The sequence below is a fragment of the Galleria mellonella genome, unplaced genomic scaffold (genome assembly GCF_026898425.1).
Source record: "Galleria mellonella isolate WM207_F2 unplaced genomic scaffold, CSIRO_AGI_GalMel_v1 utg874, whole genome shotgun sequence".
Classification (NCBI taxonomy): domain Eukaryota; kingdom Metazoa; phylum Arthropoda; class Insecta; order Lepidoptera; family Pyralidae; genus Galleria; species Galleria mellonella.
This window is the reverse complement of record NW_026442167.1, coordinates 110543-125024: the sequence shown is the minus strand read 5'-3', so window position 1 is coordinate 125024 and position 14482 is coordinate 110543. Positions and strand designations below refer to the sequence as shown.

Here is a 14482-nt window from a genome sequence, read left to right as displayed (position 1 = left end):
AGCACATCCATGTTAAAACGAATATAACGAATCGCCATTTCAAATTCATCAAGTTACTTAGGCTATACTGATATACACATATACACGAATAACATTATCTTCAAAATCGCCATTCAAGTAAAATTCTAGTATTTTCATATTTTAATAGTTGTCTGTACAGTTCTATATTCTTTAAGTTTGCAAAATTTGTAATATATAATTGTAATAAAGACGCTTTCATTTTAAAGACAAATAAAATTTTCAGTTTGGGAATTTAGAATGTTTCAATTTCCTTTTTTATAATTATTATTTTAATCATAACAACTTCTTTATAATTATTTTCTTTTTTTTTTCTTTTTATAAGTAAAAAAAAAAATATTAAATTATAGCATAGTATTTAAAGGTATGCCTTTATTATTAATTTATCAATAAAAGTAATATTTATATAAATTAAATTAGCATATTATAATATTTAATCACTAGTAGTAAGTTTAATAAAATTTATAAGTACGAAATTGATTAAAAATTACACGCATGCGTTTTTCGTTCTTCCTGTTTGACTTTGGGCGCGAAATATTAAAGTGTTTTTATTTCTTTATAACTTAAGTTTTTTATAAATATATATATCTAAGAAAAGAATATTAATGAAAATATTAAAAAAATATTCGTATTCGAATTTTAAAAGTAAGTAATTGAGCGATCTTTTATAAAACAAGTAAAAAGGATTGAATTTGGGCGTGGCGTGCAATAAGTGGGGGTGTCGTGGTGGGGTGGGTGCGGCTTCGTGCTTCGCAGCTCGCGATGATATCCTCAGTCGACTGTGCGCTGTCTTCGCGCGAACACTTGAGCGGGGACTCTGTCGGTTACTTGGCAGACTATCTAAGTACATCGAGACTTCGGAAAACTTTCAGCGGCACTCATGCCGCTTTTACATCGGGTAATATATCGTTTATTTCTTTTATTTTAAATTATATTTTTTTATCCTTTCAAAGCGGTTTATCTTTTTCAATATTTTTATATTAATTTTTTTTAATTTTTTTTTTCATTTTTATTTTTGCCTCAAAAAAATTTTCTTTATTACAATTTTAAATTTTATTTATATGCACAGGACAACAATCGTGGAAGCGGCGGCAGTTCTAATGAAAACCGCCGCTCACTAGCAGAATTTCTTGCGCTAGACACACGGCACCTAACGGAGCCGGCCGCAGCGCCCATCAATCTTCGCAACAATGTAAGTACTTTTAGAATTATTAGCTCGTTTTTAGCTCGTCTGTTAACCTAAAATCCATGCCAACACCACAATCTAAAATTTAAATATGGCGCCAATTTTTCCGTTTACCCTCCAATTTTCGCACAATACTTCTAGAAGTACATTGTATATTTCAACTAAATACTATACTTGTATACTTTTATTGTCGTAATTTTTCCTTCTGAACTGATAATTCAGACTAATCTGTTAAAACGATCGACTGATTGATACCTCTGACTACCCCCTACAAGGTATTGCGGTCGTAAGCATATTCAATTTTATTAATCAATAACTTTACTACTATATAATTTTATTAATCATAAATGTTCCGTACGTCTCATAACTTAGTAAAAATAAAAAATCACACTACCCTCAGGTCCCACGTTGGGCGCCATTTTTCTCTATTCACTTGGTTTCCGCGATGTCTTTATTTTTGCATCTCAATAATCATAACAGCGTCTGTAGGCTTTATTGTCCGTTCATAACGTTGCATACGACATCCGTTCGGATGTCAGATAATGTTCGAGGGGGCTGCCAACGGCGCCCGTATTAATGGGCGACTGGTGCCAAATACCGCGGCCGGATTGTGCCTTACTGCGTTTGCATTAGCTCCCACCGCCGCCAGCCGCGGCTTAGTATTTACCGTCTATTTTTATGATGAATAGGACACTCAACTGTGGTTTAACATTGGCTTAACGTTTCATTGATTGAAATGAAAGAAAATTAACTACCCTCGAGTCGCGTTAATGCCGTCCTATTTTTAACCGTTTAAAGTTTAAAATGGACAACCCTATTTTTTTTTTATTTTCGTGAACTCTGTAGATGAATAGGATACTTTGCTGCCGTATTTCTAATTAATAGTTAGCGTTTGTGATAAAAAGGCAATTTCTATTTTCAATTGAATAGTTAAAATTTGTCTACCCTCTAAATTAATAATCACGTCTTTTATATTTAAAATACGTGTAAAACCACCAAAATTAGTATTTTTTTTTATTTCTATAGTTTCTAATGTCCATGTTTAATGATTTTTTTTATCTACCCTCAAATCGTTTTATTTTTGCAATTTTTTTTTCGTAATATTACACAAATTTAATTTTCGTGAAAATTTGTGTAAAAATGCGAAATTTTACATTCTACTTTCTTTAATTCCCGACGCTACAAATTGGTTGTTACCGTCGATATAAATGATTAGGATACATAACTTATTTCAGATTTACAGTTTTAATGTTCCAAATGATATTTCGATTTTGTCTACCCTCAAACTAAATCCTTTAAATCCCGTCCCAATTCTCTTGCATTTAAAATTTTTATAATTTTTTTTTAACTTGGTTGCCCTCTTTTAATTTCTGGTGCTAAAATTTGTTTTTACTACTGTCTTGTTATAAATAATTAATAGAAAACTTATTTGCTTTCCAATTAAGTCATAGCGTATAGTATTACTATACACATATAGTAGTTTTTTTTCTAATCGGCAATTAATTTTGTTCCTTTTTACTCGATTAATTTTTCTTGTCAAAATTTTTTAAGCGACTTAGAAATGGCAAACAAGCTGACGATCCTAAAAATCTTATATTAATAATAATTCTAAAACTAATACTAACTATCTACATTCATTTATGCGTTTCGGACACTTTTTCTTTTCCCATTTCAAAATTTGTAAGTTCACAGTAACATATTAGAAGCATAAAAACCTATTAATTTTAAAAAGCCATTGAAAGCTCTTATAATCCACGACAATATACGAGTGCAATAAATAACCGTTACTTGCCAAGTTAGTTTAAAATCTCTGGTCTCCACAATACAACTTATACGAATGTAAGGTTGCAATCGCGCACTTGGCAGGCGTGTGGCCGCGTATTGCCGGCTATTGGCATGCTGTTGGCAATTTAATATTATTTGTGTAGGCTCTGCCAAGGATCAGACTCTAAAACGGCCCGCGCTCGCGACCCCGGAAAACCCGTCTTGATTTCACGCTCATTGACTTTTGGAGAGCGGTTCCTACGTTATTAAATGTAGGCGGGGGATAGTTTGGAATGGTTTCTCGGATACTGTCATAATCTATCCAATCTTATTTATTTTTATTTTATTTTTTTTACAATTTATTCCACTATTCATACAGACTAAATAACTATTCAGATATTCTGGTTATTTTTTTTTATATTTTTGAAAGTTTAGTCGAACTATTTTTTTTAATGGATGATAATGGAATGGTAACCCCACCTGCGCTTTCGGTATACACCGCCGGGGCACGAGTGAGGGATGATAGGCGAGGATGAAGTAGGTCAGTTAGCCCATCGTGATGAATTGAACAAGAATTGTTAATGATGGTTTCCAGGGGGAACCACGTGGAGGTCAACCTAATAGGGCATATTGCTAGCAATGGGGCTGTCAAACTCCATTGCTAACAATCCCATTCCCCCCTAGTCGAACTATTATAAACATTTATTGAAAATTCTCATGCTCGCACGATCCCCAGTTGTAATAGGACTTCAGTTTTATTTTTAATTATTTTCCATAACTTTGCAAATGTTTAAATTTATAATTGATCACTGTGTGTGTCTGTGTGTGTGTGATGTGAATGTACAGTTACCAACGAGCGGAATTAAATTTTTTTTTATAGTAGTCTTTTTATATTTATAGATGAAAACTTGCATCTAGATCACAATTGCTACTTTCCATCGTATACGCTTTGCATTTCAAAGGTTTTTTTTTTAACTAGTCTATACATCGATACAAATATTCTATGTAAATCGATCGATTTTTTTATACCACGAATGTGTCGAGCAATCATACAGCCAGTCTGATGCTAAACAGCGACTTACTATAGACACGTGATATTTGGAAATCCAAATCCTTTTTAGTTTTTTTTTTGTCATTTAAAAAATCAAACTAGCTTATTATGACCCACCCGATAGTTATAATATAACCAATTGATTTAAACGTCACCATGGACCTCATAGAAAACATTGATAGCGTATGGCACGTGTAACGAGTTGGTATTCCTTAGGAGGGTATCAGGAATGGCGACATGGACTGGCGCTGGGAGGAGCCGCGGAGCCCCGAGGCGGCGCAGACGCCGCGCTCGCTGGTGCCGCCGGCCTGCTTCCCGCCGCAGCACACGCGCTCCTTTTCTAGCTATAGGTAAGTCGTCAAAATCGTCTTTTGTCACAACCAGGTCGACCTCCTTGCGGTTCTCCCTGGAAACTATCATGGTTAATTCCTGATGAATTCATCATGATGGGCTAACTGGCCTGTTTTCATTCTCATCTATCACCCTTCACTGGTGCTCCGCCAGCGTATCCCGTTAGCGCAGGCGGGGTTACCATACCATTTTCACCCATCAAAAAAAAAAAACCAAAAATGTTAAAGTAGCAAGTGACTGCAATACTGACTTTCAGAATATTTCTAACGCCCAATTTTTCAACTTCAAAAAGTTCTCATTTGTCGTTGCTTAGATATGAAATTTTTTTTATACAACTTAGAATGGCAAACAAGCTGACGGCCCATCTGATGGAAAGTGGTAACCGTCGCCTATAAACATAAGCAGTAGCATGGACATAACAGAGTATACTGTTTCGTCCATGATACCCCCCATGCGTTGCCATTCCTGAGGTTTCAGGTGTTATTCCTCTGTACCCAGTAAATTCACGCCATATCCCACCCTTCAAACCGAAACACAGCCATGCAAACAAGTGTCATGGAAAACGCTACCATTCCTCAGGACTATGATGTTATGCCTTCGTACCAAGTAATCGTAGCAAGCAATTATAGTAGTTTATAATTGTTTCTTTCCGTTCAAAGGTTGCCTTTCTCGGTATAATATTTTCTTATAATTGTTTATATTTATAACAAGTTTACTATTGTAATCTTATAAAGGAAACTATAGAGTATATATCTATATTAATATTTACTTGCTCCGTTTAACAAATCTTGTGGGTACTTGGCAAAGTGAGATTTCGTTTAATTTATTACTCGCACGAGTCGCGCGGCTTATTTAAACGACTTGCCTAACTGGCATACATTACCTAGTAACGTGACGTATGCTACTCGGTTCCCGGTGCATTAAGTGCATTGCGTAGTAGTTTTAATGCACCAATTAAGCATGTTATTTTTGCAGTGAGAGCGCGCGCCCCGGCGGAGGCTGGGCCGAGGAGCCGTCGGGACAGGGGATCAAAGACCTTGTGGCATCTTTAGTAAGTACTTAAGAGTTATTTTTGTGAAAAAATAGGGTTTTTTTTTGTTTTTACATTAGTATTTAATTGCGAAATTTAAGAATGTATTTTTCTGAGATTTCTTTTAAATTGTTACTCAATATTCGAGGAACTGGTGTTAAATTTTTATATCCTATATTTTCACTTACAAAAACAGAAATACAAACGGCAAACGGCTAATTCACGGCAAAAATACAAATGGAACAGAGATACCCAAACGGATAACTTTTTTCAAAGTATTTCTTGGAACCATTATTTGCAACAATAGTGACGCATAAGAGAATAAAGTAGATGGAAAGAAATATAATAAAGTTTACAGGATTTAAAATTTTTTAAACGAAAGTTAAATGTTTAAAGGTACAGAGAAATAACAACTTTGTCCTCGGGAATAAAGGGTATCATGGGCGTTACAGTATATTGTTGTACATGAGCAGTACGCTCATGTCTATAGGCGACGGTTACCACTTTCCATCAGGTGGGCCGTCGGCTTGTTTGCCATTGTAAGCTGCATGAAAAAGTTTGCCTTTTGCAACGGCTCTACCAATTTTAAAATTTGCTATACATTCTAGTCGAAATATACAAGGAATATAGTCTACATTTCTCAGTCAATCTATTGGAAAAACATATTTTTTATCACGCGAAATCGTGGGTAAACACTAGTATAGTTCATGAGTGAAGTGGAGCGACAAATAACATTGTATGTATGTTCCAGAAGGCCCTCGCCATACCGGCAGCGGCGAGCCCCCGCGCCCTGCAGACTTCCATACAGGTGCGACTCAGCTATGAGGGACTCGAAAAGGTTAAAATTACACGCATTCACTTATTTTATATGGGGAGGTCAAGGATATGGCCTGGGATAGAGCTGGCTGGAAGAAGACGCATGAATTAGTTGCACCGACGACAGGGAACTCTTAAATGCACAGAACTTATTTTACAACAATGTCTGTATCTAGGCGATTGTTACCATTTCCCTTCAAGTAGGCAGTCAACTTGTTTGCCAGTTCTAAGTTGCATAAAAACTTAAAATTTTCACAAAAATTTAGTACTTTACGCTTTCTTTGCCTGAATCTATTTTGATAATTTTCATTTATTACTTTGTGTTGGTTCTACACTAATGTTAAAAAGTTTCGGTAACAAAACTACTTTTAACCGCTTTGAAAAAAAAATGTTTTATTTCTGTGTATATTTCGAAAGCTTTCCTTATTTTTACTAGTTGTAAAATTAAATGTAATTTCAAAACATGTGCCTACAAACATTTAAAATCATCCAGCAACGCACAAGCAACTCCTCTCGTGTTGCACGTATTCATGACGGTAGCCGCTTTCAATCACGCGGACCGTCTGATCGTTTGTCTGCCTAACATTAAAAAAGAATTACTTTTTAAAAAGTTTTTTTTTTGGAAAATTTCATATTGTACCCCATACAACTAGGCTAAAGTATAATTTTTATTTTTTCCTTTCTCATCTTAATTGCAACTTTTTTTTTATTAAATTATAAATAATAAATATAATAATAATTAAATTATTATTTTGTCGTCAGATACAGGATAAAGGTGACTGAAAACTATTAAAAATAGGTTTATCAAATGCGTTATCAATAACTTGTTAATGTTGTTCCTAGGTGGAGCCACCGTGGCCTCCAGAGCAGGCCAAGTCGAACGTGCATGCACGCGACGACAGGGCGCTGGCTCGACGCGCCTCCTTTTGTGAGTACCTACCTTCCTAACTTCTATGAAATATAATCTATTATTGTCAGTCGTTAATTGCCCATTATTGAACAAGATTCTTTGCCCATAAGGGGGGGGGGGGGGGCTATGCCAGTAGTTGCCACGCTTCACATGCTGCCTTGTTAAAGTTTTCCGAAGCAAAAACAATTTTCAATAAGTTTCTCAATTCGATTTTTTATCACCTCATAACTCCGTCATTATGAATAGATTTCGAAGAATCTACTTTTATGTAAAAAAAAACTTTCATATTGGCTCCATAGAAATCTTGTGAAAATCTGTTTAGTTGTTTGGTTTTTAAATTAAAATAGGTTTTGCTACTATTAAAGTTTTTTTTGTTGAGTAAAATATTAAATTATTACAATAAATTGTCTGTATGTTTATGTAAATAATGTATATCAACAGGTGGCGTAATGTCCGGAGGGCGCATGAACGAATGGCGCGATAACGCGGGTAGGAATGGCGGAGCCTCGGGTTCAGGGCTGGTCGGGCTGGGGCTGGGGCTGGGTTTAGGTGTGGGCGTGGATCTAGGGTTGACCACTGGCGAGCCACTTTTGTGGACCGGCACACTACCACCACGGTGTTCAGATCCTAGCGGCGGGTTCTCGCCCAAAGTATTCCTGGGCGGGCTCCCCTGGGATATCACGGAACACGCCCTCATGAACGCGCTGGAACTGTTCCATCCGATACGGTATGTATTTTTTTTTATAATCAATTTAGAATAGCAAACAAGCTGACGTCCCACCTGATGCAAAGTGGTAACCGTCGCCTATAGACATGAGCAGTACCATGGACATAACAGAGTATACCGTTTCGCACATGATACCCCCCATGCGTTGCCATTCCTGAGGACTCAAATGTTATTAGATATTCACTACTTTAATAAGGATTTGGTATTTATAATTCTAGTTACGGTTTAGTTGGGCTCGACACTACTCGCAAGTTCCAATATTTTTGTGATGTTAATAAATCTATAAATAGTGAATAAATAATGAATTTTATTGTTGGTGTGCAGCGTGGAATGGCCGGGTCGAGAGCCGTGCGGCGGCGGCGGTGGCGGCGGCGGCGGCGGCGGGGGAGCGTCGTCCCCGCGCGGGTACGCGTACGTGACGCTGGAGAGTGAGCGGAACGTGCGCGAGCTGCTGGCGGCCTCACGCCGCGACGGATACAACTGGTACTACAGGGTCGCCTCGCGCAAGATGCGCTCCAAGGAGGTACCGCTCATGTGCTTCATTACTTCTATTTTTATAATTACTAAGAGCAACTTATTGAGAAAAATGTATTTTTATATAGAAGTTTTAGTTCGGAATCGGAAACTAGATGGCGTTGTTAATTATTTACAAGTCGCTATTAAAATTTTCTAGTATAAATATTACTTTTGTTGATCTCTCCTAAACATTTTTTTTTCTCGACACAATCTGCAACAGATTTTGAATTAGTTTTTTATTTATTCTCAACTTGTCCTCAAATGGCGATCTGGAAGCAACCCAGTATATCCAAACTGTAGTAGGTTAGGTGTTGTACTAGTCTATACTTATTTCTTGAGGTACTCTAATTTTTAATAGAACATGGAATAGTTAACAAGCTGATCGCTCACATAAGTGATCACTGTCACCTATACACAGGAACAGTAGTGTGTACAATGGAGGCTGAATGTTTTGTGGTGTATGTATGTATGGTAAGGAGTGGTTGTGCAGGTGCAGGTGATCCCGTGGGCGGTGGCGGACTCGACGTGGGTGTCGGGCGGCTGGGCGCGGCTGGAGCCGGCGCGCACGGTGTTCGTGGGCGCGCTGCACGGCGTGCTCAGCGCCTCCGCGCTCGCCATCATCATGGACCAGCTGTTCGCCGGCGTCGTCTACGCGGGTCAGCACCACCCTTACATTGCACTCTATGATGCTGTAGCGCCCGTACTGGCCATCTAATAACTCTTGCCGTATTTCTAATTTAAATTTCGAACGTCACATAAAATCTATTTTTTTTTTATACAACTTAGAATGGCAAACAAGCTGACGGCCCACCTGATGGAAATTGGTAACCGTCGCCTATAGACATGAGCAGTACCATGGACATAACAGAGTATACTGTTTCACCCATAATACCCCCCATGCGTTGCCATTCCTGAGGACTCTGGTGTTATTCCTCTGTACTATGTAAATCCACGCCATATCTCCCACCCTTCAAACCGAAACAGCCATACAAACACAAATGCTTCACGGTTGAAACACGAATGGGGCAGAGGTACCCAAGCTAACGACTTTCGTACAAAGTCTCCCTCTGAACATGTTTAAGATTACTTTTGTACTCGATTTTATCAAACTTGTAGTGATGTTTTGTTGTTAGCATTGATGCTGACATACACTTCCTCGCCTTATCCGAGAAGGGGGAGACCTTTATCCATATTTTTTTTTTTATAATTTAAAATGGCAAACTGGCTCTATTATCCACCTAGCGAAATTACAATTTACTATTTTATTTGTAAAAAAATTTCCTTGCAAATTCTAGTAGTTGTTTCATCTATAACTGTCATTGAAAAAAAAAACCACCGTGAACTTTACAAAATCCATGACATCATAAATTTTAAAGTGTATGACTCTTAATATTAAATGCAACCATTGTTTGTGTATAAGGTATCATTGCCAATTCCAAAACTAATTTGAAAATTTTATTATACGATCTATTTTAAAGTATCTTGATATAAAATTATTTATTTATTTATTTATTTAACTCTTTATTGCACCATTAATAAAAATATACAATGACAAGTGAATAATTCAAGTGAAATACAGTAACATAAATATAAATTGAAATATACACATAAAGGTACAAAAGGCGGTCTTATCGCTAGGGCGATCTCGGGGCGATCTTATCAGACTCGTTAAAAACTTTTCAAAACTAATTGAATTGAATCCCAACTGACGGTGACGATTCCATTCCAGGCCTGGACACTGACAAGAACAAGTACCCGATCGGCTCCGGCCGCGTCATGTTCAACAACCTCCGTTCGTACTTGCGCGCCATCGCCGCTGGCTACGTGGAGATACGCACTGACAAGTTCACCAAGAAGGTAACTCTTCGAGCAAATATACCATTTATATCCCTCTATGATTTATTTTTAAATTTAGAATGGCAAACTAGCTGCAAACCAACTGATGGAAGCTAGCATCCATCACCTTTAGATATGAACAGCGTCACGGATATTGCAGAATACACGACTTCTAATGTAATCGTTCCAGCAGGTTACATTATAAATTTAGTTACTTAACAAATAACTATTAAATTTTGTCTATGGATTAGTTTTTTTTTTTAAATAACTAGCATACTAGCTAATGCCCATATTTTTTACGAAGTAAGAGTGGATAGCATACTAATTGGCCATAAAAACCTAATTTTAAAACGCTGTTGTGTTAAGTAAACTTTAAAATGTAATAAAAATGCCAACTTAAAATTATCCAACAGGTGCAAGTGGACCCGTACTTGGAGGATTCGATGTGTTCAGTTTGCAACTTGCAGCAGGGGCCCTACTTCTGCCGCGACCCTATGTGCTTCAGGTATGTAGTGCATTTATTATTAAATTGATTCAATGTCTTATTAGTCAGACACTGTTAGTTCTAGGGAAGGTGTAAAATTTTTAAAAATATATATCATATTTTGCTTCGGATCAATTAATTTTTATCGAAAATAAAATTAAATAATTACCCTTTTAGTTGGCCATTGGCCATTTTTAATAATCAATGTGAAACATAGAAAGTAGTTAGTTTTTGAGAATTGACAAATAACTGCGACTTTGCCACACTTCGGTAAGATCGATTATGAATGGTTTTAATTTTCTCGCAATTGAAATATCTTATTTGAGAGCAGAATCAGACGTGTAAATTACGATTTAGTTATTAAATGGTATTGCGTGTGCGCGCAGATACTTCTGCCGCTCGTGCTGGGTGTGGCAGCACGCGGCGGCGACGGAGGAGCACAAGCCGCTGATGCGCAACTCGAAGGGCACGCAGCTGTCGTTCGCGGCCGCCGCCGCGCTGCCGCCCGCGCGGCCCGCCGCCGCGCCGCATGCGCTCGCGCATCACTCGTACAACGGCGGCTTCGGCGGCGCCAGTGAAGGTACTACATCGCATCTATCCTATGCATTACTTAGGTGCTAAGATATTACGCAATTTAGTCGGAAAATTTAGCATTATCGTATATGTAGTAAATGTAGCTTTTTTAATTGGAAACTATGTAGATCTGGACATTTTCAAAATATTTTTTTTATTTAATTAATAATTAATTTTTTTTTCTTAATTTACAACAATTGGGATATTTTTTTTTTTTTTTTTTTTTTTTTTTTTATACTTAAATTTGATGGACAACAATTGGACATAACAGAGTATACTGTTTCGCCCATGATATGCGCTGCCATTCCTGAGGACTCAGGTGTTATTCCTCTGTACCCAGTAAATTCACGCCATATCCCACTCTTCAAACCGAAACACAGCCATGCAAACACAACTGCTTCACGGTTGAAACACGAATGATATCCTTTTGTACAAAGTCTCCTCTGGTATATGATATCCTTATTCCTCAGGAATGTTAGTGTATGAAAGGCGTCATGGGCGATACAGTATACTCTGTTGTGTCCATGGTACTGCTCATGTCTATAGGCGACGGTTACCACTTTCCATCAGGTGGACCGTCAGCTTGTTTGCCATTCTAAGTTGTATAAAAAATGTTAAACTAGTATTCAATCTCAAATATACTCGTATTTTTTAAGATTTATTTTTAAATTGTCAATATGTCAGCAGGCACAGCATCCCCGTCGACGAGCGGCACGAGCACGAGCACGAGCCCGAGCGCGAGCACTAACACGAGCGAGCTATCGAGCGGCGCGGCGAGCGAAGAGCCGGCCGACGCGTGGGCGCTGCACTAGGCGCGCCGCACGGCCGCGCGTGTTGTCGAGCCGCTATTAAGTTGGGCGCTCTGCCACCATACACGCTTATTACACCACTTCGATTAACGCTCGCTGATAATTATGGAGATTTCTACTAAATTCCTTAATAGATTGTACTGTGATACCACTTTCTATATCGTACAGATGTTTCCAGTTTAGTTTACAGAAATTTTCGCAGTATCAGCCCCTATTTATGACTACCTTTATACACTATTTTGTATAGTTGATTTTTTCCTGAATTTAATTAACTTTTTAAAGAATTTCTTTTGATTTCTATTTATTAAGTTTATTTTTTTATTACAATTATGTATTTTTCATTTTTTTTTTTTTACATAAATTTTGTTTGATTAAAAGGCATATTCTAGATGTGTTTTTGAGCAAAATGAATTTGCCAATTAATTAGTGAATTTAATGAGAAGTATTGTTACGATTATAATTACGCCATCCGCGTAGACATGTTCATTAGACGAATTTTACATGTGCCTCTGATAATTAGGCGATTTTAATAAGGTTTTACGGTGCCTGTTGTTTGGCCGCGTCTAGGCTGTCCATTTATTAATCATTTTAAATTTTTAATGGGCTTTTAAAATTGTATAATCGTGATTTTATAGAATTTTAGGCGTACATCCAATTAATATAAGAATGTTGATTTTAATCGGTGCTTGTTCGATTTTAAACATCGTTTATTGTTATCAAGGAATAAATATTTATTAAAATACAACTGACCTTTTATTTACTTCACTGCAGCACTACCTACTTTAGGGATTTCTAAACACATAGTTCAGATTTCTGCTGACCTGAGGCATGTTTGATTGCACTAACTAAAACAAGTTTTTTTTGATGGGTGAAAATGGTATGGTAGCCCCGCCTGCGCTTACGGGATACGCTGACGGAGCACCAGTGAAGGGTGATTGATGAGAATGAAAACAGGCCAGTTAGCCCATCATGATGAATTCATCAGGAATTAACCATTATAGTTTTCAGAGAGAACCGCGAGGAGGTCGATCTGGTTGGATATATTGTTAGCAATTCTTAGTCGCCATTACTAACAATCCTTTTCCATCAACTAAAACAAGTTAGACAGGGAGTTCACCCACGGGGGTTTGAAGAGATTTGCTAGTATTATATAAAACTGTAGATAGGGTGAATGTTTTTTTTTTATATTTGTCATAATATAGACCAAAAGTAAATAGACATTTCACTCTTATATATTTTAGGCTAGGATAGGTTTTAAGAGGCCCTTTAAGCGAGATCTCCGGTGTGATTGAGACGTAACATATATCTTCATACATTTTGTATCGCGACAAAATCGATGAAACATCGATAGTCTCAAACCTGTGGATTTTACCCGATGTCGCACGAAATTGTAGCACAATATCTGTACTAAATCGCTTCTGTCGCACGTTACAAACGGCTGAAAGTAACGACGACGTGCGTTAACAAAACGCGTGGAAATGGACCATCCATGTGTCTAGACGTACCATCGGCAGTCTACAGCGCCCATGTTGTAATTGATAGAAGGTTCAAGTATTAATTAGTTTAGCTCTTAACTTTATAATACCAAGTCTGTGGTTTAGCTACTCTTAAGGTTACTATAATCATGTTTAAATTTCAATCTATACTTATAATAAATCTGTAGAGGTCAATTCTGTAGAGGTCAATTCTGTACATGAAATATATTTCCAAAATAACTATCGGGGGGTGATTAGTGATCGATACTGATGCCAAAAATGCAATCAATAAAATTTTTATCTGTCCGTCTGTCTGTTCGTTATAAAAACAAAAACTACTCGACGGATTTTAACGAAACTTGGTACAATTGTTCTTCATACTCCTGGCCAGGTTATAGTATACTTTTCATCACGCTACGATCAATAGGAGCAGAGCAGTGAAAGGGCAATGTTGGGAAAACGGGAGAAGTTACTCCATTTTTAAGCTTCCGTCGCGTGTGCAGCCACTTTTTAAAATGTAAAAATGTCCACCCGAGCGTAGCCGGGACGGGTCGCTAGTTAATAAATAATAATAATAAACTTTATTAACAAATACAGGGTTGCACAATTACATGTTTTTTGCCCTAGCTTACAAATTAGGGTAACCTGTGCCTTGTAAGCCATAATAAAATATATAAAACGATTTAATATTTTTCCTAAAACCTGCTGCCTTGACCAAATCTACACTAGTACTTGTATGTAAATGTATGGACATTTATCTACGTAAGTATTTACATATTAACATTTTATACGGACAATAAGACAATCTCACTGCATATTATAATTTTATTCGGAAATATATACAAAAATTGAATATTTACAAAAATATTGGACATTTTGTTTACATAGAACTGATTGATGTACCTCGCCATTATGTTATATTATATTTATTTATAA

General features: G+C 37.1%; 1 protein-coding gene across 3 annotated transcripts; it reads left to right on the top strand.

The window, feature by feature from the left end:
- The first annotated feature begins 828 nt into the window (after positions 1-828).
- On the top strand, positions 829-13250 carry LOC113513126 (cytoplasmic polyadenylation element-binding protein 1). 3 transcript variants are annotated; one of them, XM_052902204.1, is made up of 13 exons: positions 829-916; positions 1088-1210; positions 4236-4369; positions 5346-5421; positions 6155-6238; positions 7060-7144; positions 7568-7853; positions 8178-8376; positions 8860-9025; positions 10099-10226; positions 10619-10710; positions 11076-11269; positions 11947-13250. In XM_052902204.1, exons 1-13 carry the CDS (start codon positions 899-901, stop codon positions 12072-12074), a joined length of 1713 nt encoding a protein of 570 aa, XP_052758164.1. In that variant the 5' UTR covers positions 829-898; the 3' UTR covers positions 12075-13250. The 3 variants fall into 3 exon arrangements, with proteins under 3 accessions (XP_052758164.1, XP_052758163.1, XP_052758162.1); XM_052902203.1 differs by having other exon boundaries at positions 6152-6238; positions 11950-13250; XM_052902202.1 differs by having other exon boundaries at positions 6152-6238.
- Positions 13251-14482: the final 1232 nt, after the last annotated feature.

Coding starts and splice junctions, on each gene's coding strand:
- LOC113513126 (XM_052902202.1), top strand. Junction 5,422..6,151: donor AAGACCTTGTGGCATCTTTA/GTAAGTACTTAA, acceptor TGTATGTTCCAG/AAGGCCCTCGCCATACCGGC. Junction 9,026..10,098: donor CGCCGGCGTCGTCTACGCGG/GTCAGCACCACC, acceptor ATTCCATTCCAG/GCCTGGACACTGACAAGAAC.